At 46.6% G+C, this 21,228-nt stretch overlaps 1 protein-coding gene across 3 annotated transcripts in view; it reads left to right on the top strand.

The window, feature by feature from the left end:
- The first annotated feature begins 893 nt into the window (after nucleotides 1–893).
- LOC141133238 (adhesion G protein-coupled receptor E3-like) overlaps nucleotides 894–21,228 on the top strand; it is a 133,419-nt gene continuing 113,084 nt past the window's right edge. For all 3 annotated transcript variants that reach the window (XM_073622495.1, XM_073622496.1, XM_073622494.1), the window contains exons 1-2: nucleotides 894–958; nucleotides 5,160–5,195. In XM_073622495.1, the coding sequence (XP_073478596.1) occupies nucleotides 928–958; nucleotides 5,160–5,195 (67 nt within the window). In that variant the 5' untranslated portion in view covers nucleotides 894–927. The remainder of the gene's footprint in view (nucleotides 959–5,159; nucleotides 5,196–21,228) is intronic.

Below are 21,228 nucleotides of genomic sequence, written 5' to 3'. Positions count from 1 at the left end.
TCAGTACTAAACAAGGGAAATGGGTCACTTACCTGGTGGCACACTGCCAGTGTCACCAAAATGGTAGAGGCTAGGTGGCCACCAGGAACAACGTCAATGCAAACAGTGTGGTGGAGGATAGGTAGGTGACAGCCTGGTTCACTCCTATCACGAGAATGATGGAGGCTAGGTGGCAGCCAGGTACAATGTCAGTGCAACCAGAGTGGTGGAGGATAGGTAGGTCGAGTGCAAATAGGTGGCAGTCACTGGCAGTGCCAGTGACTGGATTTGTGGGCATGTGGCAGACAGGTGGAGGGGGTATTATTGCTGCCACTGTCATTGACACCCATAAAGGAAATGGGTTATTATTATTATGGCCACTGACAACAGCACTGAGGGTTATTTTTACTGACAAGGAAGAATGATTTTCTATTTATAAATGCCTGGTTTTATTATGATTTGTGCAGTTATTGCCTGAAGTTTTTGAGTTGGAAATTGTAAAAAAAGAAAAAGAAAAAAAAAAGGTTTAGATGCAGCCCTCCACTTGACTTGTGGATATGTATCTGACCCTTATGCTCTGTATTAATTGAACACCACTGCTCCACTCAAAAGCTAAAGAAAATAAAATGTTGGCTTTACGTACAGTTTTATTTTCCTCTTGAGTAATTTTATTTATTAATTGAGACCTATAATAAATGTGTTCATCTAACTGTACAAGATTTTTTTTTTAATCTCTGTGTGTTTCAGAACCTAATCCTATTTACAACCTTATGACATTTTTTTATAAAGGAAAAAAAAATGATCATCCTGCAAGAATTTTTATTTCCTTTTTTGAAAATGTAAGGGAGGAACTGTGATATAATTAGAGTGTGGTCATCCTTTTAGGTTCAGAGATAACTTCTCTATTTAATATCCTTAGTGCAGTGCTTATCTATATATCATAACACAATGACTAGCTCAAGAGGACAACTGCTATGGGGTGAGTGTCTGGACAACGGTCTGTGTGTACATTGCTATGGTGGATCGGGGGCTGAGTGTGCAGTGCTATGGTGGATCGGGGGCTGAGTGTGCAGTGCTATGGTGGATCGGGGGCTGAGTGTGCAGTGCTATGGTGGATCAGGGGCTGAGTGTGCAGTGCTATGGTGGATCAAGGGCTGAGTGTGCAGTGCTATGGTGGATCGAGGGCTGAGTGTGCAGTGCTATGGTGGATCGGGGGCTGAGTGTGCAGTGCTATGATGGATCAGGGGCTGAGTGTGCAGTGCTATGGTGGACTAGGGACTAAGTGCGCATTGCTAGGGTGGGCTAGCGACTAACAGGGGCTAAGTGTGCAGTGCTATGATGGATCGGGGGCTGAGTGTGCAGTGCTATGGTGGATCAGGGGCTGAGTGTGCAGTGCTATGGTGGATCAGGGGCTGAGTGTGCAGTGCTATGGTGGATCGGGGGCTGAGTGTGCAGTGCTATAGTGGATCGGGGGCTGATTGTGCAGTGCTATGGTGGATCAGGGGCTGAGTGTGCAGTGCTATGGTGGATCAAGGGCTGAGTGTGCAGTGCTATAGTGGATCGGGGGCTGATTGTGCAGTGCTATGGTGGATCAGGGGCTGAGTGTGCAGTGCTATGGTGGATCGAGGGCTGAGTGTGCAGTGCTATGGTGGATCGGGGGCTGAGTGTGCAGTGCTATGATGGATCAGGGGCTGAGTGTGCAGTGCTATGGTGGACTAGGGACTAAGTGCGCATTGCTAGGGTGGGCTAGCGACTAACAGGGGCTAAGTGTGCAGTGCTATGATGGATCGGGGGCTGAGTGTGCAGTGCTATGGTGGATCAGGGGCTGAGTGTGCAGTGCTATGGTGGATCAGGGGCTGAGTGTGCAGTGCTATGGGGGACTAGGGACTAATTGTGCATTGCTAGGGTGGGCTAAGGACTAAGTGTGCATTGCTATGTTGGGCTAGGGACTAAGTGTGCATTGCTAGGGTGGACTGGGGACTGAGTGTGCATTGCTATGGTGGACAGGGGGCTGAGTGTTCATTGCTATGGTGGTGGACTGGGGGCTGAGTGTACATTTCCATGGTAGACTGAGAACTGAGTGTGCATTGCTATGGTGGACAGGGGGCTGAGTGTTCATTGCTATGGTGGTGGACTGGGGGCTGAGTGTACATTTCCATGGTGGACTGGGAGCTGAGTGTACATTTCCATGGTGGACTGAGAACTGAGTGTGCATTGCTATGGTGGACAGGGGGCTGAGTGTTCATTGCTATGGTGGAACAGGGGCTGAGTGTGCATTTCTGTCATGGATAGGGGTTGCATGTGCATTGCTAAGGTGGACAAAGGACTGAGTATGCATTGCTCTAATGGTTTGGGGGCTGTGTATGCATTGCTATGGTGGACAGGGAGTATGTGTGCATTGCTATGGTGGAGAGAGGGAGTTGTGTGTGCATTGTATTAATAGACAGGAACTTTGTTAAAGTTGTTCTTTAAATGTCTCTATCAACCCCCTCCCCCAAGCAGCCATCAACCTAAATACTTACCTTTAGCTCTTCTCCTGAGTTCCTTGCCAAGAGCCACACAGCCTTTGCAGAAAAAAAAGTTCTATGACATAGATCTATACTTGTGGTGACCCCCTGCCATCCAAAGCAGTACAGCTTTAGCCATAGGAATTGGTGGGCTTAGTGACACATGTGCACAGTAAGAGCTGGTAAAGGCTGGAGCATCTTTCTACAATGACTGTGTAGTCGCACACAAAAATACAGGAAGTATTTTGGCAGGTGGCTGCCACTCAGGAGGGAACATTTAAAAGACATCTTCTCTTGATTCTTTAGGAATTCATTCTAAAGTGTAACCAAATTCCTTCTGCAGTCATACTAATGAGGAATGGGTTTTAATTGAGTGCTAAAGCAGTCTAGATGGAATGAATAAGTAAGGGGCATGCTTAGTGACCATGAAACATTTAGGTTACTTTCACATTGGGGCGTTGGGGGCGTCGGCTGTAAATTTTTAGCGGTGCTTTACCGTCATTTTTGCTGAGGTTTTCAGCTGCTAGCGGTGTGCTTTTAACCCCCGCTAGTGGCCAAAAAAGGGTTAAAACTGCTCGCAAAGCGACACTGCAGCGTATCCTAAGGCTACTTTCACACTGAGTTGCTTTATAGGCGCTATAACACAAAAAATAGCGCCTTGAAAGAACCTCTCCTCTCACTCCAATGTGAAAGCCTGAGGACTTTCACACTAGAGCGGTGTGCTGGCAGGACGGTAAAAAAAGTTGTGCAAGCTGCATCTTTGCAGCAAGCCGCATCTATACAGTGGGGACGGAAAGTATTAAGACACCCTTATATTTTTCACTCTTTGGCCATTTGCTAAAATCATTTAAGTTCATTTTTTTTCCTCATTAATGTACACACAGCACCCCATATTGACAGAAAAACACTGAATTGTTGACATTTTTGCAGATTTATTAAAAAAGAAAAACTGAAATATCACATGGTCCTAAGTATTCAGACCCTTTGCTCAGTATTTAGTAGAAATACCCTTTTGATCTAATACAGCCATGAGTCTTTTTGGGAAAGATGCAACAAGTTTTTCACACCTGGATTTGGGGATCCTCTGCCATTCCTCCTTGCAGATCCTCTCCAGTTCTGTCAGGTTGGATGGTAAACGTTGGTGGACAGCCATTTTTAGGTCTCCCCAGAGATGCTCAATTGGGTTTAAGTCAGTGCTCTGGCTGGGCCATTCAAAAACAGTCACAGAGTTGTTGTGAAGCCACTCCTTCATTATTTTAGCTGTGTGCTTAGGGTCATTGTCTTGTTGGAAGGTAAACCTTTGGCCCAGTCTGAGGTCCTGAGCACTCTGGAGAAGGTTTTCGTCCAGGATATCCCTGTACTTGGTTGCATTCATCCTTCCCTCAATTGCAACCAGTTGTCTTGTCCCTGCAGCTGAAAAACACCCTCACAGCATGATGCTGCCACCACCATGCTTCACCGTTGGGACTGTATTGGACAGGTGATGAGCAGTGCATGGTTTTCTACACACATATTGCTTAGAATTAAGGCTAAAAAGTTCTATCTTGGTCTCATCAGACCAGAGGATCGTATTTCTCACCATCTTGGAGTCCTTCAGGTGTTTTTTGCCATAAAGCCCCGACTGGTGGAGGGCTGCAGTGATGGTTGACTTTCTACAACTTTCTCCCATCTCCCGACTGCATCTCTGGAGCTCAGCCACAGTGATCTTTGGGTTCTTCTTTACCTCTCTCACCAAGGCTCTTCTCCCCCGATAGCTCAGTTTGGCCGGACGGCCAGCTCTAGGAAGGGCTCTGGTCGTCCCAAACATCTTCCATTTAAGGATTATGGAGGCCACTGTGCTCTTAGGAACCTTAAGTGCAGCAGAAATTTTTTTGTAACCTTGGCCAGATCTGTGCCTTGCCACAATTCTGTCTCTGAGCTCTGGAGGCAGTTCCTTTGACCTCATGATTATCATTTGCTCTGACATGCACTGTGAGCTGTAAGGTCTTATATAGACAGGTGTTTGGCTTTCCTAATCAAGTCCAATCAGTATAATCAAACACAGCTGGACTCAAATGAAGGTGTAGAACCATCTCAAGGATGATCAGAAGAAATGGACAGCACCAGAGTTAAATATATGAGTGTCACAGCAAAGGACCATGTGATATTTCAGTTTTTCTTTTTGAATAAATCTGCAAAAATGTCAACAATTCTGTGTTTTTCTGTCAATATGGGGTGCTGTGTGCACATTGATGAGGAAAAAAATGAACTTAAATGATTTTAGCAAATGGCTGCAATATAACAAGGAGTGAAAAATTTAAGGGGGTCTGAAAACTTTCTGTCCCCACTGTACACCGCTCCTAAAGTGCCCCTGCTCATTGAAATCAATGGGCAGCACCACCGAACTGCCAGCAAATCGCCACTGCAGCGGCGCTTTGCGGGCGGTTTTAACCCTTTTTCGGCCGCTAGCAGGGGATTAAAAGCGCCCCACTAGCGGCCGAAAACCTATGTAAAAAAGACGGTAAAGCACCGCTTTAAAGCGGCACTTTACCACCGACGCCCCCAACACCCCAGTGTGAAAATAGCCTTAAAGCAAAAGAGAGATCTGCATGAAACCAATAGGGCAATGTACATGGGGTGGTATAACCCTAGACACAGAATGCACAACAAGAAACTTCTTTTTTTTTTCCTCAGGTGTCTGTATTGCAGTACAATGGTTTGGTGTAATTGGTAAGTTCCTGGGAAAATGAATCTTTATTGCGTGTTATTGATTTTGTATTGATAAGGGTTCACACCTGAGTGTAGTGTCACATAAAGCTTGAAGCTCTTAGCTTGAAAAGGTACATGAGTTTCTTTTGAGCTACAAGCTGCAAGCTTCAAGTGTTTTTGGCCCCAATAAGCTTCATTAGGAGCATCTGAAAATTGCCTGAACATGCAAAGAAAGGAAAATGTGTGAAAACAAACATAACATGCATTTTTATCCCTAGTATTCAGCCCTTCATTGGCTACAAATAATTGAAAAGAAATGCTCAAGCCTCAAAAGCCTGCAAAAAAATAGCTGTGCAAACACTCGAAAAAAAAAACATGCAAAGCAACCAAAGACACACAACTCAAGTGCAAATGCAGTCTTAAACCATCCCTTTTATTTGTTTTCTTGGTAGCCCCAGGGACCTCTTGGATAAAAGGTTTCTGTAATTAGTCCTTTTACAAATGGGCTTCGATATGTACAAGAAGTTTTAACAACACTATTGCAAAGAGAGCTTTGATGAAACCTTTAAAGTACAAGCTTAATAGTGATCTAGCTTGTACTCTAAAATAGTGGTGGTCTTACAGAGCCCCTGTCGCCAGACCTTTCGCTTCAACAAAAATCTTTCCATAAGATTATATGTGCATTTACCATGTTTTATGCATGCTATTTACCTGTAAAAGACTTCCTTGCATAGACATCCAAAAGCCCTGAGATTGCTTCTGGGTGGCACCATCTTGGATCTGATGTCAGTGACCACAGTAGACTGAAGTGGCAGTTCAGTATTCACCTTCACTCTTTCTCAGTAAATAGAAACTCCCAGAAAAGGAAAACACTATGACACGACCAGGGCCATCTCAACAGCATCATGGGCCCCTGGGCAAAGTAATGCACTGGGGCCCCTACAAGCCTGTCCCAATTTTCGCGCCTACTCTCAAGAATTAAAGTATAATTCCTCACTGTGCCCAACATTGCAGCCTCAACGTGCCCAACATTGCAGCCTCACCGTGCCCAACATTGCGTCCTCACTGTGCCAACATTGCAGCCTCACCGTGCCCCCATTGCAGCCTCACCGTGCCCAACATTGCAGCCTCACCGTGCCCAACATTGCAGCCTCACCGTGCCCAACATTGCAGCCTCACTGTGCCCCCATTGCAGCCTCACTGTGCCCCCATTGCAGCCTCATTGTGCCCCCATTGCAGCCTCACTGTGCCCAACATTGCAGCTTCACTGTGCCCCTTGCAGCTTCACTATGCCAACATTGATTGCATCCTCACCGTGCCCCCATTGCAGCCTCACCGTGCCCTTTGCAGCCTCACTGTGCCCCTTGCAGCCTCTTCAGAAACCAAATGTTTTACTCTGCTGCTGAGACCGCTCCGCTCCCTCTGAGCCATGCTGTCTGAAGAACAGCAGAGGTGAGGGGAGCTAATCCACTAGCCACGGCCGCGGTGCGCTATGAATGCTGGGGCGTCCACGGCCTCTGACTGATGTCACTGGTTGCTAAGCTAGACGCTGGGCGGCCGGCGATTCTAGCAAGTGAGCAACTAGTGCAGTGCACGCAGGGCCGATCCTAGGGTCACAGACGCCTGGGTGCAGAAATATTTCTGGTGCCCCCACATGGGCGTGGTCATCTTACCAACTCCTCCCCAAATGTTTCTATGGCAATGACTCAAACACAGAGATGCCCCCCTTAGAAGTCTTCGTTACCCTGGGATCCTCCCATGATCTCTTAACAATAAAGAAAATACAGGAAGAGAGTACACTAATGAGACCTGGAGAGGAGTCTCTCTGATGCACACAGAGAGGGCTTCTGTTAGAAAGAGCCCCAAGACATAATACAGTCAAAGACTGCAGACATAATACAGGAGATGGTCAGAGACTGCAGACATAATACAGGAGATGGTAAGAGACTGCAGACATAATACAGGAGATGGTCAGAGACTGCAGACATGATACAAGAGAGGGTCAGAGACTGCAATCATAGTACAGGAGATGGTCAGAGACTGCAGACATACTACAGGAGATGGTCAGAGACTGCAGACATAATAGAGGAGAAGGTCAGAGACTGTAGACATAATACAGCAGATGGTCAGAGACTGCAGACATGATAAAAGAGACGGTCAGAGACTGTAGACATGGTACAAGAGATGGTCAGAGACTGCAGTTCCTACGGACGTTAGTAGATAATGGCCGATCGGCCCTCTCACCTGACCCAGCGATACAGCAATGGTTCCTCTGATCAGGAGTCAGCTCACTCTGAATTGCCCGTGGCGACTCCGCTGGGCAGCACCCCTCCATTAGTACAGACCCCCCAGGACAAACCCCCCCCTTCATTAGTACAGACCCCCAAGACAAACCCCCTTCCATTAGTACAGATCCCCCAGGACAAACCCCCCCTCCATTAGTACAGATCCCCTAGGACAAACCGCCCCCCCTCCATTGGTACAGACCCCCCCCAGGACAAACCCCCTCCATTAGTACAGACCCCCCCAGGACAAACACCCCTCCATTAGTACAGGCCCCCCCAGGACAACCCCCCCAGGACAAACCCCCCCCTCCATTAGTACAGACCCCCAGGACAAATCGCCCCCCCTACATTAGTACAGACCCCCCCTTCATTTGTACAGACCCCCCCAGGACAAAGCCCCCCTCTATTAGTACAGACCCCTCCTCCATTAGTACAGACCCCCCCAGGAAACCCCCTCCTCCATTAGTATATACCACCCAGGACAAACCCTCCCTTTCATTAGTACAGACCCTCCTCCTCCATTAGCGTACATAAAAACACCCAGGGCAGTAGGGATGAGCTTCGTGTTCGAGTTGAACCCATGTTTGACTCGAACATTGGCCGTTCGGTCGTTCGCTGAATTCCGAACGTTATGGGCCGTTCGCGCCAAATTCGCGTGGCGCGTCACGGCCCATAATTCACTGCGGCATCGCAGTGCATTGCTGGCTGATGATTGGCCAAGCATGCACTATGACCCGCATGCTTGGCCAATCACAGCGCCGTCGGTAGAGAGAGCTGTAATTGGCCAAAGCCAGGGTGGCTTTGGCCAATTATGGCTCAGGGGGTTTAGAACACGCCCCTGCACGGCGGCTCTGTGTAGTGTGTGTTCCGGCGTTGAAAGAGAGATAGGTAGACAGAGAGACAGTGTCATTTCATTTGAGTTAGATAGATTAGGCAGGACAATCAGTGAGTTAGCTGCACTTACAGTGTATTGTGTATTTATATGCATCCCAGGTGTTGTATATATATATATATATACACTGTATTCAGTTTAGCTAGATCCGTTCCTGTTATCTTCTTACTGACAGGCAGGCTTGTCTTGTTACAGTATTTACAGCTACCTGAAGAAAATTGCTGGTGTTCTTTTGATCCTATTAGTACCACAGTCAGGCAGCTAGACTATTTACAGTTAGTGTAGTGCGTCCTGCTCACAGTGTTCAGCTAAAACTACAAGTTAGTGTGGTGCGTTCTGCTCACAGTGTTCAGCTAAACCTACAAGTTATTTTTTTGCGAGCTCTGCACAGTGTTCATCTAAAGCTACAAGTTAGTGCGGTGCGTCCTGCTCACAGTGTTCAGCTAAAACTACAAGTTAGTGTAGTGAGACCTCTGCACAGTGTTCATCTAAAACTACAAGTTAGTGCAGTGCGTCCTGCTCACAGTGTTCAGTTAAAACTACAAGTTAGTGTAGTGAGACCTCTGCACAGTGTTCATCTAAAGCTACAAGTTATGCAGTGTGTCCTGCTCACAGTGTTCAGCTAAAACTACAAGTTAGTGTGGTGCGTCCTCCTCACAGTGCTCAGCTAAACCTACAAGTTATTTTTTTGCGAGCTCTGCACAGTGTTCATCTAAAGCTACAAGTTAGTGCAGTGCGTCCTGCTCACAGTGTTCAGCTAAAACTACAAGTTAGTGCAGTGCGTCCTGCTCACAGTGTTCAGCTAAAACTACAAGTTAGTGCAGTGCGTCCTGCTCACAGTGTTCAGCTAAAACTACAAGTTAGTGTGGTGCGTCCTCCTCACAGTGTTCAGCTAAAACTACAAGTTAGTGCAGTGCATCCTGCTCACAGTGTTCAGCTAAAACTACAAGTTAATGTAGTGAGACCTCTGCACAGCGTTCAGCTAAAACTACAAGTTAGTGTGGTGCGTCCTCCTCACAGTGTTCAGCTAAAACTACAAGTTAGTGCAGTGCGTCCTGCTCACAGTGTTCAGCTAAAACTACAAGTTAGTGTAGTGAGACCTCTGCACAGTGTTCATCTAAAGCTACAAGTTAGTGCAGTGCGTCCTGCTCACAGTGTTCAGCTAAAACTACAAGTTAGTGTGGTGCATCCCCCTCACAGTGTTCAGCTAAACCTACAAGTTAGTTTTTTGCGAGCTCTGCACAGTGTTCAGCTAAAGCTACCAGTAGCAGGTTGGTGGTGTTCTCATACTACAGGCAGGCAGTTGAATTTGCTAGCTGCAGTATCAGTACATATATATATATATATATATATATATATATATATATATATATATCCCAGCTTAGTGCAGCTACAGGCCATTAGTATGTCTGGAAGGCCAAGAAGGAGAGGCAGACAGTCACAAGCCAATAAGAGAGGGCAAGCAGGCTCTGTGTCTAGTGCTGGTCATGGAGATGGCGCATCCTCATCAGCATGTGGCTGTGGGACACGCTTGGCCTTTTTTTCGGCAGCTAGCCGTGTTGAGCCGCAAAATGCGGAAGACTTGGTCGAGTGGATGACCAAGCCGTCCTCATCCTCCTCATCCTCTCTCACCCATGCTCAGGGTACTTTGTCTGGCAAAGCAGCGGCCTCTTCCCTCGGCTCAATGTCATCAGTGACTCCTTCCCTAGCCCCACCATGTCCTCCCGAGGAGTCCCTCGAACTGTTTGACCACAGTGTTGGGTACATGCTCCAGGAGGATGCCCAGCGTTTGGAAGGCTCTGATGATGATACTGAGCTCGATGAAGGCAGTAACATGAGCACGGACAGAGGGGGTGCCCAAGAAGGACAGCAGTCTGGCAGTCATGCTCCCCCTGCTGCAGCATACTGCCAGGTTTGCTCCAGTGATGAGGAGGAAGGGAATGATGAGGTCACTGAATCAACGTGGGTGCCTGATAGGAGAGAGGAGGCGGAGGCGGCACATCACCAACGAGGCAGGATGCCCTCCAGGGGCCAGCCTAAGGGCAGCAAATTGACTGCATCACACCCCAAAGCTCCACATGTGCAGGGCGCTGCAGTCTCTGCGCGTTATTCAAAAAGTTCTTTGGTGTGGGCCTTTTTTGAGACGAGTGCATCAGATCGCACCGCTGCTATTTGCAACATATGTCTCAAGCGTATCTCGCGTGGCCAAAACATCTCCCGCTTGGGTACCACATGCTTGACCAGACATATGTTGACCTGCCATGCAGTTCGTTGGCAAGCGTATCTAAAAGACCCACACCAAAGAACAAAGAGGACCTCTCCTTGCTCTTCATCAGCTGAGATCTCCAACCCCACTATACCTTCAGTTCTCTCTGAGACCTGCACTGAGAGGAATGAAGGTGTAGAATTAGGTGTGTCACAGCCAAGTACTTGTGGGCAATCTGCTTTTGGTACACCGACGTCAGATTGTACCAGGCAAATTTCCCTGACCCAGCTGCTGCACCGCCGAAAGAAGTTCGCTCCCAGCCATCCACATGCCCAGCGGTTGAATGCTAGCTTGGCAAAATTGCTAGCACTTCAACTGCTACCTTTTCAGTTGGTAGACTCTGCCCCCTTCCGTGAGCTTGTGGAATGTGCGGTTCCTCAGTGGCAGGTACCCAAACGCCACTTTTTCTCACGGAAGGCGATTCCGGCTCTCTACCGGCATGTGGAAGGCAATGTCCATGCCTCGCTGGACAGGGCGGTCAGTGGTAAGGTGCATATTACCGCTGACTCATGGTCCAGCAGGCATGGACAGGGACGTTACCTAAGTTTCACCGCGCATTGGGTGATTCTGCTGGCAGCTGGGAAGGATGCAGGACAAGGTGCAGTAGTGTTGGAGGTTGTTCCGCCACCACGCCTCCAAAATGCCACTACTAATGGTTGTGACACACCTCTCTCCTCCACCCCCTCCTCTTCTTCTTCCTCCATGGCCTCTTCCTGTGCTTTGTCCTCGGAACCAGTGGTGCTCCGTAGCCGTTCAAGGGGCTACGCAAGTACGCAGGCCAAAAGATGCCATGCGGTGCTTGAGTTGGTGTGCTTGGGGGACAGGAGCCACACTGGGGCAGAGGTTCTGTCAGCTCTGCAGGGACAGGTTCAGAGGTGGTTGACGCCACGCCAACTTAAGGCAGGAATGGTGGTTTGCGACGATGGCACCAACCTCCTCTCTGCCCTCCGACAGGGACAAATGACCCATGTGCCCTGTTTGGCTCACGTTCTTAACTTGGTGGTGCAGTGGTTCTTGGGCAGGTACCCGGGCTTACAGGATGTCCTGAGGCAGGCCAGGAAAGTCTGTGTGCATTTCCGCCGGTCATATAATGCCAGTGCTCGGCTGGCGGACCTCCAAAAGGAGTTTAACCTGCCCAAGAACCGCCTAATCTGTGACATGCCCACCAGGTGGAACTCAACATTGGCCATGCTGCAGAGGCTGCCCACGCAGCAGAGGGCCAGAAATGAGTACCTGTGCGACTATGGCACCAGGACAGGGTCAGGGGAGCTTGGATTTTTTCCCCACGCCAGTGGGCCATGATCAGGGATGCATGCACTGTCCTGTCACCATTTGAGGAGGCCACGAGGATGGTGAGCAGTGACAGTGCATGCATCAGTGACACTGTCCCCCTTGTCCACCTGTTGGAGCACACGCTGCGTGAAATAATGGACAGGGCACTTGAGGCAGAACAGAGGCAGGAAGAGGATGACTTCCTTAGCTCTCAAGGCCCCCTTTATCCAGACAGTGTTCCTGCGTGCCCGCTGATCACACAGGAAGAGGATGAGGAGGAGGAGGAGGAAGATTGTGTCAGTATGGAGGTGGAGCCTGGCACTCAGCATCAGCAGCAGTCTTTAAGGGATCAGTCCCAAGAAACACATGGACTTGTACGTGGCTGGGAGGAAGTGGCTGCGGACCATGTCGTCCTTAGCGACCCAGAGGACTCCGGACCGAATGCCTCAGCAAACCTACGCTGCATGGCCTCCCTGATCCTGCAAAGCCTGCGTAAGGATCCTCGTATTCGTGGTATCAAGGAGAAGGACCAATACTGGCTGGCAACCCTCCTTGATCCACGTTACAAAGGTAAGGTTGCGGACCTTATCTTGCCATCGCAGAGGGAGCAGAGGATGAAACATTTTCGAGAGGCCTTGCAGAAAGGTCTGTGCAATGCGTTCCCAGAGACTGGGAGGTTACAAACTCCTGTTTCTGGACAACGTGTTGCTGAGGCTTCGGTCAGTCAAAGAAGGAGCGGTGAAGAAGGTGGCCGTCTGTCCGATGCGTTCAGACAATTTTTTGGTCCGCAGCCCCAAGGTATGATCGGTTCCAGCAACCATCGCCAGCGTCTGTTTTACATGGTGCAGGAATACCTAGGGGCAAGATCTGACTTGGACACCTTTCCCACCGAAAATCTTCTTGGTTACTGGGTCTTGAGGATGGATCACTGGCCAGAGCTTGCACAGTATGTAATTGAGCTACTGGCCTGTCCTGCATCCAGCGTTCTTTCGGAACGCACATTCAGTGCTGCTGGAGGCTTTGTAACCGATTACAGAGTGCGTCTGTCCACCGACTCGGTCGATCGACTGACCTTCATAAAAATGAATCAGTCTTGGATCACCACCAGCTACCAAGCACCTGATGCTGATGTAACCGAATAATTTTTTTCAGATCCCTTCAAAGACTGCTTATGCTGATGCTGAGTGACTATCCCTGAGTAATTATCCTCTTCCTCCTCAATGATCACGCTGATAGCTTGTAAGAACATTTTTGGTTCTGGGCGCCACCACCAGTGCCTAAGGCCCAATTTTTCAGCCCCTGTTTAACAGGAGCTTGTAATTACAATTTTTGATGCAATACTTTGCAGCAGGGCTCGTTTCTGCGTTCCAACTAGAGTATCTGTGAGGGGTTGCAGTGTTGTGGCACCAGCACCAGTGCCTAAGGCCCAGTTTTTCAGCCCCTGTTTAACAGGGGCGTGTAATTACAATTTTTGATGCAATACTTTGCAGCAGGGCTCGTTTCTGCGTTCCAACTAGAGTATCTGTGAGGATTTGCAGTGTTGTGGCACCAGCACCAGTGCCTAAGGCCCAATTTTTCAGCCCCTGTTTAACAGGGGCGTGTAATTACAATTTTTAATGCAATACTTTGCAGCAGGGCTCGTTTCTGCGTTCCAACTAGAGTATCTGTGAGGGGTTTCAGTGTTGTGGCACCAGCACCAGTGCCTAAGGCCCAATTTTTCAGCCCCTGTTTAACAGGGGCGTGTAATTACAATTTTTAATGCAATACTTTGCAGCAGGGCTTGTTTCTGTGTTCCAACTAGAGTATCTGTGAAGGGTTGCAGTGTTGTGGCACCAGCACCAGTGCCTAAGGCCCAATTTTTCAGCCCCTGTTTAACAGGGGCGTGTAATTACAATTTTTGATGCAATACTTTGCAGCAGGGCTCATTTCTGCGTTCCAACTAGAGTATCTGTGAGGGGTTGCAGTGTTGTGGCACCAGCACCAGTGCCTAAGGCCCAATTTTTCAGCCCCTGTTTAACAGGGGCGTGTAATTACAATTTTTGATGCAATACTTTGCAGCAGGGCTTGTTTCTGCGTTCCAGCTAGAGTATCTGTGAAGGGTTGCAGTGTTGTGGCACCAGCACCAGTGCCTAAGGCCCAATTTTTCAGCCCCTGTTTAACAGGGGCATGTAATTACAATGTTTGATGCAATACTTTGCAGCAGGGCTCGTTTCTGCGTTCCAACTAGAGTATCTGTGAGGGGTTGCAGTGTTGTGGCACCAGCACCAGTGCCTAAGGCCCAATTTTTCAGCCCCTGTTTAACAGGGGCGTGTAATTACAATTTTTGATGCAATACTTTGCAGCAGGGCTTGTTTCTGCGTTCCAGCTAGAGTATCTGTGAAGGGTTGCAGTGTTGTGGCACCAGCACCAGTGCCTAAGGCCCAATTTTTCAGCCCCTGTTTAACAGGGGCATGTAATTACAATGTTTGATGCAATACTTTGCAGCAGGGCTCGTTTCTGCGTTCCAACTAGAGTATCTGTGAGGGGTTGCAGTGTTGTGGCACCAGCACCAGTGCCTAAGGCCCAATTTTCAGCCCCTGTTTAACAGGGGCGTGTAATTACAATTTTTGATGCAATACTTTGCAGCAGGGCTCGTTCCTGCGTTCCAACTAGAGTGTCTGTGAGGACTTACAGTGTTGTGGCACCAGCACCACCACCACCACCAAAGGCCCAATTTTTCTGCCCTTGTTCAACAGGGGCATGTAATTACAATTCTTGATCTAATATTTCACAGCAGGGCCCATTTCTGCACCCACCAAGAGCGAGTGAGGACTTACAGTGTTGTGGCACCAGCACCACCACCAGCACCAAAGGCCCAATTTTTCTGCCCCTGCTCAACAGGGGCATGTAATTACAAATCTTGATCTAATATTTCACAGCAGGGCCCTGTGAGGGCTTACAGTGTTGTGGCCACAACAACACCTAAGGCCCAAATTTCTGCTGAGTATATAGGGCAGGCCCCTACTATCAAACATCTAACTTAAAAAAGACTCCTACTCCTACGGAAGGAGACAACAGGAAGTGAGATGAAATCTACCCCTAGGAAGGGAAATTCTCTCCTGTAAGAGTTAATATGGGAAAAAATTTCTCCTTTCCACTGATGCTTTCCAATCCTTGTTCCACAAAAAACCCCAAATTTTCAAAAAACATTTGTCATTGGGACAAAAAGTGAGGTGAAATCTTCTGAAGAGGAGGAAAGACAGCAAAACAAATGTCACAGGGGTGATAACCCTTCCCTATGTTTTCCAAAAGCTTAAAAAAGATTTTTTGGCTGGAGCTAAACACGTTAAAAATGTACCCGTTCAAAATTACAAACAGGTTCTACTTAACAACAAACCTACAGTCCCTGTCTTGTTTGCACCGCCTGTATACTGCTGTTCAGAGTATATAGGGCCTGGTGGCCCCACACCTTTCCTTATTTTAATTTGGGTGCGGGGTTCCCCTTAATATCCATACAAGACCCAAAGGGCCTGGTAATGGACTGGGGGGTACCCATGCCGTTTGTCTCACTGATTTTCATCCATATTGCCAGGACCCGACATTACATTAAACCCGCAAGCAGTTTTAAATGAGATTTTTTCCTTTAAAAATGACATTTTGTGCAGGGACTGTTCTAAACACGGAAAACACGCGCCACTTTACAGGCATACTATAGACACCCCCCAGGTACGATATGTAAAGGAATATTTCACTTTTTTTTTTTTTACTTTAAGCATCATTAAAATCACTGCTCCCGAAAAAACGTCCGTTTTCAAAAGTTTTTTTTTGCATTGATACATGTCCCCTGGGGCAGGACCCGGGTCCCCAAACCCTTTTTAGGACAATACCATGCAAATTAGCCTTTAAAATGAGCACTTTTGATTTTGAATGTTCGAGTCCCATAGACGTCAATGGGGTTCTAACGTTCGTGCAAATTTTTGGTCCGTTCGCAGGTTCTGGTGCGAACCGAACCAGGGGTTGTTCGGCTCATCCCTACAGGGCAGCAGCTAGTGAGGAGAGCACAGTGTGCAGCCGTGCCGCCCGGGTGGAGAGCAGTTGGTGACAGGCTTGGGCGGGAGTGAAAGACAGTGTAGGAGATCACGTCAGGCATGGACCTGCCCCCCCCCAGCAATGTCACTGCGCGGCTGGTCTCTCTCCACACAGAGACCAGCCGCTCCGATCTCCGGCTCTGCTCTCCTTCTATGATAGGGAGGGGGGACGGGCTTGAGCCTCGAAAGATACAGCGGCGCGGTGACCTGCGGAGGGAGCCGCCTCTGGACACAGAGAGGAGGAGGAGGGAGGAGAGAACTCTGGTGCTTCAGCGCCCCCACGTCTCTGGCGCCCGGTTTGGGATCGGTCCTGCAGTGCACGAAAGCGTCAGTCTTCTGAAGCAGATTGCAGCGCTACTGCGCTGAGGATCGGCCCTGGGACCGGGTGGGGCCCTCCAGGCAAGTGGGGCCCCCGGGCAACTGCCCAGTGTGCCCAATCGATAAAACGGCCCTGGACACGACAGGAGAGAGGGGGAACTGTGGCTGTGGTTAGGAAATGTAATCTTTCTGACATACTGTACAGTAGTCAAATTTTTAGCATGCTCAAAGGCACATTGCAAGTGATTAAAAAATTATTTATGCAAATGAAAAACACTACAAGTAAGAAAATACCTGATGTTTTGGTTCCCTCCGTATGTATTTGTTAAGTTGGTGACAGTCTTTTTAAACTTTCAGAATGGGTGCTCTTGTATCAAAAATTGCACCAGAAAATCTCATATTGGAACTAAGACGCATACAATGTCATGTCTGATGAAACCTAACATATTCTGAAAGCTTGCCTATTGAGATCAAATCAAATCAGTATAATTCCAAATTTTCTTTTTTCATTGGAGGCTAGCACAGTATACTGCTTAGCTGGTAAATGGCATGAATAGAACTTGAATTTGTGTTCCTGTCTGCACTTCTACACATCATTTAAAGCAGTTTTGGTAGGTGCTGGTGGGTGGTGGAAGCCAGTAGAAAATCATTTTAATGTTGAAAAGCAGATTTTCAGGTATGGGTGTATTTTTGCATAGTTTTATTGGTCCAGCTTGGGCCAAAGTAAGTATATACGTGCCATATATGGGTGATCACTAAAGTAGTGGTGCCGCAGTCTACTAAATAGATTTCCAGCTTCCAGGGGGATTGGCCAGGTATAACATATGCATGCTTACACTGGTCCAAAATGGATCATTGTATCTATAAAAAAAAAATATCCATACCTGGAATTCAGCTTTAAAGAGGATCTTCAGCTGCCACCAACAAACCCCCCCGCTTACCAGGTGGTCCAGGTGGCCACATTTCTGGTACTCATCCACCCAGAGGATCCAGCGTTGTCCACTGAGATCCTCTTGGTCCTGCACCACCATGGTTTTGTGTCACATAATCGGGAGGTGCGCCGGGGCTTTCTAGTTCAGCCGGTGCGCCTCCTATAGATACGGCACCCCCCTCCTTCTTTCTGAATGAAACAATATGCCTCCTGGGATATGCGATGTGCATATCACAGGAGGCAATGGGAGGACCTTGCACAGAATTTACCTAGACAAATGACATGTGAGGGGAGGATGGGGCCACAGTGGATTTATTACAGAAAACAAAACATAAAAAAAAAGACACCCCGATTCTGGCAGTGGTGGGGAGGAGGGGGGTGGGAGTGGAGAGGTGGAAAGTCTCCCCTGAGGGTGCAGATATGCTTTTATTCAATTTTCTTTTTTATCACCTTATCACTTTTATTCACTTTATTATCTTTAGCTCCACATAAGGCTTTTGACTCAATGTTTTGGGTTTATCTTTTCCATATTCTAACGAAATGGAATTTTGACTCTAAGTTTTGGGCCCTATTACATACCCTATATTTGAATCCTAATGCCAATAACATCATGCAAAGCCATAAATTGCAAATAATCCACATACAGATAGGCACTAAGCAGTGTTTCCATTGTTATTCGTTGTTGAGATAGAGATGTTGGCAAAAGCAATTCGAATTAATCCTGATAATCACGGCATTCAGAGTGCCTTCATGATTCACAAGAGTGCTTTTTTTGCAGATGATATGCTGATGTTGTCTATCAAAACTTTGGCCAACTTATTTAAAGTGTTACTAAACCCACAACAGTAAAATCTGTCTGTATATGCAGCATAGCATGCTTGTTATACTCACTGTGAAACTTAAGGGGTTAATCCTCTGTATTGTGTAAAACGGCTGTTTTATCCTGTATGCACAGATCCTCTCCTCCTGCAGGGTCTCCAGATAAGACACAGTCAGAGTAGTAAAGCTGCACATGCTCAGTTTGGTCTCTATAGCTGGAGAGAACATTTCCTTATTGAGCTGAGCTTTTCAGGTCACATGGTATTGACATCACATATTTGGGCGTGTATACAGATCCTAAATTACATCCCAGTCCTTCCCTCCTCCTCCATGCCCAGTAAAAAAGAACACAGTGGGTGGGATGTCACATCTTGATTCATGGATGATCCATTTTCCATAACAGCATGAGGACACAGGCTGTAGTGGAAATCTCCTCCTACCCGAACACTCAGGACTTGGGCAAACCCTGCAGTTTATCACAAGACCGTGGTATACAGATCATCCAAAAAGGTGTATAGTGGCAGTATTTTAGTATAGAAAGAAGATTCATAAGCTCTGGGCACTGTGGAGGGAGTGGGGGTTTGAACTATCTTCATATTAATGGGTTTATTATTATTATTATTATACAGGATTTATATATGCGCCAACAGTTTGCGCAGCGCTTTACAACATGAAGGCAGACATTACAGTTACATTGCAATTTGATACAAGAGGAATCAGAGGGCTCTGCTCCTTAGAGCTTACAATCTAAAAAGGAAGTGTCAGTTGATACAAAAAGTAATAGCTGTGGGGGATGAGCTGATGGAGGAAGTAAAACAGCGTTAGTTAGAAGCAGGATAAGCTTCTTTGAAGAGAAAGGTTTTCAGGGATTGCCTAAAGATGGATAGATTAGGGGACCGTCGGAAAGATTGGGGAAGGAAGTTTCAAAGGATGGGAGAAGCTCTGGAGAAATCCTGGAGGCGAGCATGGGAGGAGGTGACAAGGGAGCTAGAGAGCAGGAGGTCTTGGGATGACCGAAAAGAGCGGCTTGGTTGGTATTTTGGGACTAGGTTAGTGATGTAGCTGGGGGCAGAGTTATGGATGGCTTTTTAAATAATTGTTAGTACTTTAAATTTTATTCGTTGGGTGAGGGAGTGGGGGGTTTGAACTATTTTCATATTACTGGGTTTAGTAACACTTTAAGGTTGAATGTACCAAGTTGATTGGTCGATCAACTTGGGTACAACCAGCTTACCGGATTTTACTTGTGATTATCACTAGCAGCTGCTATAGCTGCTAGCAATAATCAGTGTCTTCTCCCGGAGGACCCCCCCCCCTCAAGCTTGGAGAAGACAATGTTTTGGCAAATTTCGTTCCTGCAACCCAGGGAAGAAATTTGCACCATATATAACAGCCTGCCTTAGCTGCTAAAATGTTTATTGCAAAGACATGGAAACTCCAGTGGTAAATATAGCCATGACTAAAAATAAAATCTCTTGGATAATGCTTCATGAGAAGTTGACTAGTATCTTCTGGGATTAGATTTAGGAAAATCTGGAACCCCTATATAAGATACAGTAGCTACAAACCCCTATACAAACCCCTAAGGTTGAGATGCCGAATTGGAAGGAACAACCTTTTACAGCCTACTATTTTCCTTTTTCTCTTTTGCTTTTATTCTTAAGCGCCTCTTTTTTTTTTTACCCCAATCCCTTCTTTTTTCCCTCTCTGTATTATTTACATGCTACTTTACAATATTCAAGGATCAATGTCTAGTCTTTATGGATTTTGGTTTGCTATTCTCTGCTGTAGTAAGTTCATAAGCTGTTGGTGGTACCTGCCCAATGCCTTATATGAGGATAGCCTGACAAAAAGGACATTTCTTCTGCAAATGTAAGCTGTACAGCGTTTATATCTCTGTATGGCTGTTATCCAATTGATTTTTTCTAGTTAGTGCACTGTCTACTCTTTGCCAATCATTGCTTGATGGGCTGGATATAGTCCAATCCTGACTGTTAATCCTGACATATACTTGTACCTTTATTTTATTTTAAAATTTCAATAAAAAATATTAACAGAGAAAAATAAAAGGGGGAGCGACCAAAATTTCATTTTTACATGCAGACCAAATATCATATATTAATGATATATTTTAATTTTTGGTGGATTGTAGACAGCTAAATCACCCAACATTTTCTTGTGTCACGGGGTAGATTTCCTAATTAACCACTTCAGCCCCGGAAGAATTTACTCTCTTCCTGACCAGGCCATTTTTTTTGCGATACGGCACTGCGTTGCTTTAACTGACAACTGCGCGGTCGTGCGACACTGTACCCAAACAAAATTTACGTCCTTTTTTTCCCCACAAATAGAGCTTTCTTTTGGTGGTATTTGATCACCTCTGCGGTTTTTATTTTTTTCGCTATAACCAAAAGAAGAGGGACAATTTTGAAAAAAAACACTATGGGGGTTATTTACAAAAGGCAAATCCGCTTTACACTGCAAGTGCAAACTACAAGTGCAAAGTGCACTTGTAATTGCACTGAAAGTGCATTTGGAAGTGCAGTCGCTGTAAATCTGAGGGGTAGATCTGAAATGAGGGGAAGCTCTGCTGATTTTATTATCCAATCATGTGCAAGCTAAAATGCTGTTTCAGTGTAATTTCAAGTGCACTTTGCACTTGTAGTTTGCACTTGTAGTGCAAAGTGGATTTGCCTTTAGTAAATAACCCCCTATATCTTTTACTTTTTGCTATAATAAATATCCCCAATTTAAAAAAAAATAATATTTTTCCTCAGTTTAGGCCAATAAGTATTCTTCAACATATTTTTGGTAAAAAAAAAATCGCAATAAGTGTATATTGATTGGTTTGCGCAAAAATTATAGTGTCTACAAACATTTATGGCATTTTTATTATTATTTTTTTTTTTTACTAGTAATGGTGATCAGCGATTTTTATCGGGACTGCGATATTGCGGCGGACAGATCAGACACTTTTGACACATTTTTGGGACCAGTGACATTTATACAGCGATCAGTGCTATAAAAATGTACTGATTACTGTATAAATGTCACTGGCAGGGAAGGGGTTAACATTAGGGGAGATCAAGGGGTTAACTATGTTCCCTAGGTGTGTTCTAACTGTGGGGGGGGGGATGGGACTGACTAGGGGAGGAGACCGATCGGTGTTCATACTTAGTAGGAGTACACGCTCCGTCTCCTCTC

This window comes from Aquarana catesbeiana, linkage group LG03, assembly GCF_042186555.1.
Source record: "Aquarana catesbeiana isolate 2022-GZ linkage group LG03, ASM4218655v1, whole genome shotgun sequence".
NCBI classification, from domain to species: domain Eukaryota; kingdom Metazoa; phylum Chordata; class Amphibia; order Anura; family Ranidae; genus Aquarana; species Aquarana catesbeiana.
Note: the sequence above shows the minus strand (reverse complement) of the source record. Positions and strands in the feature narration are given on the sequence as shown.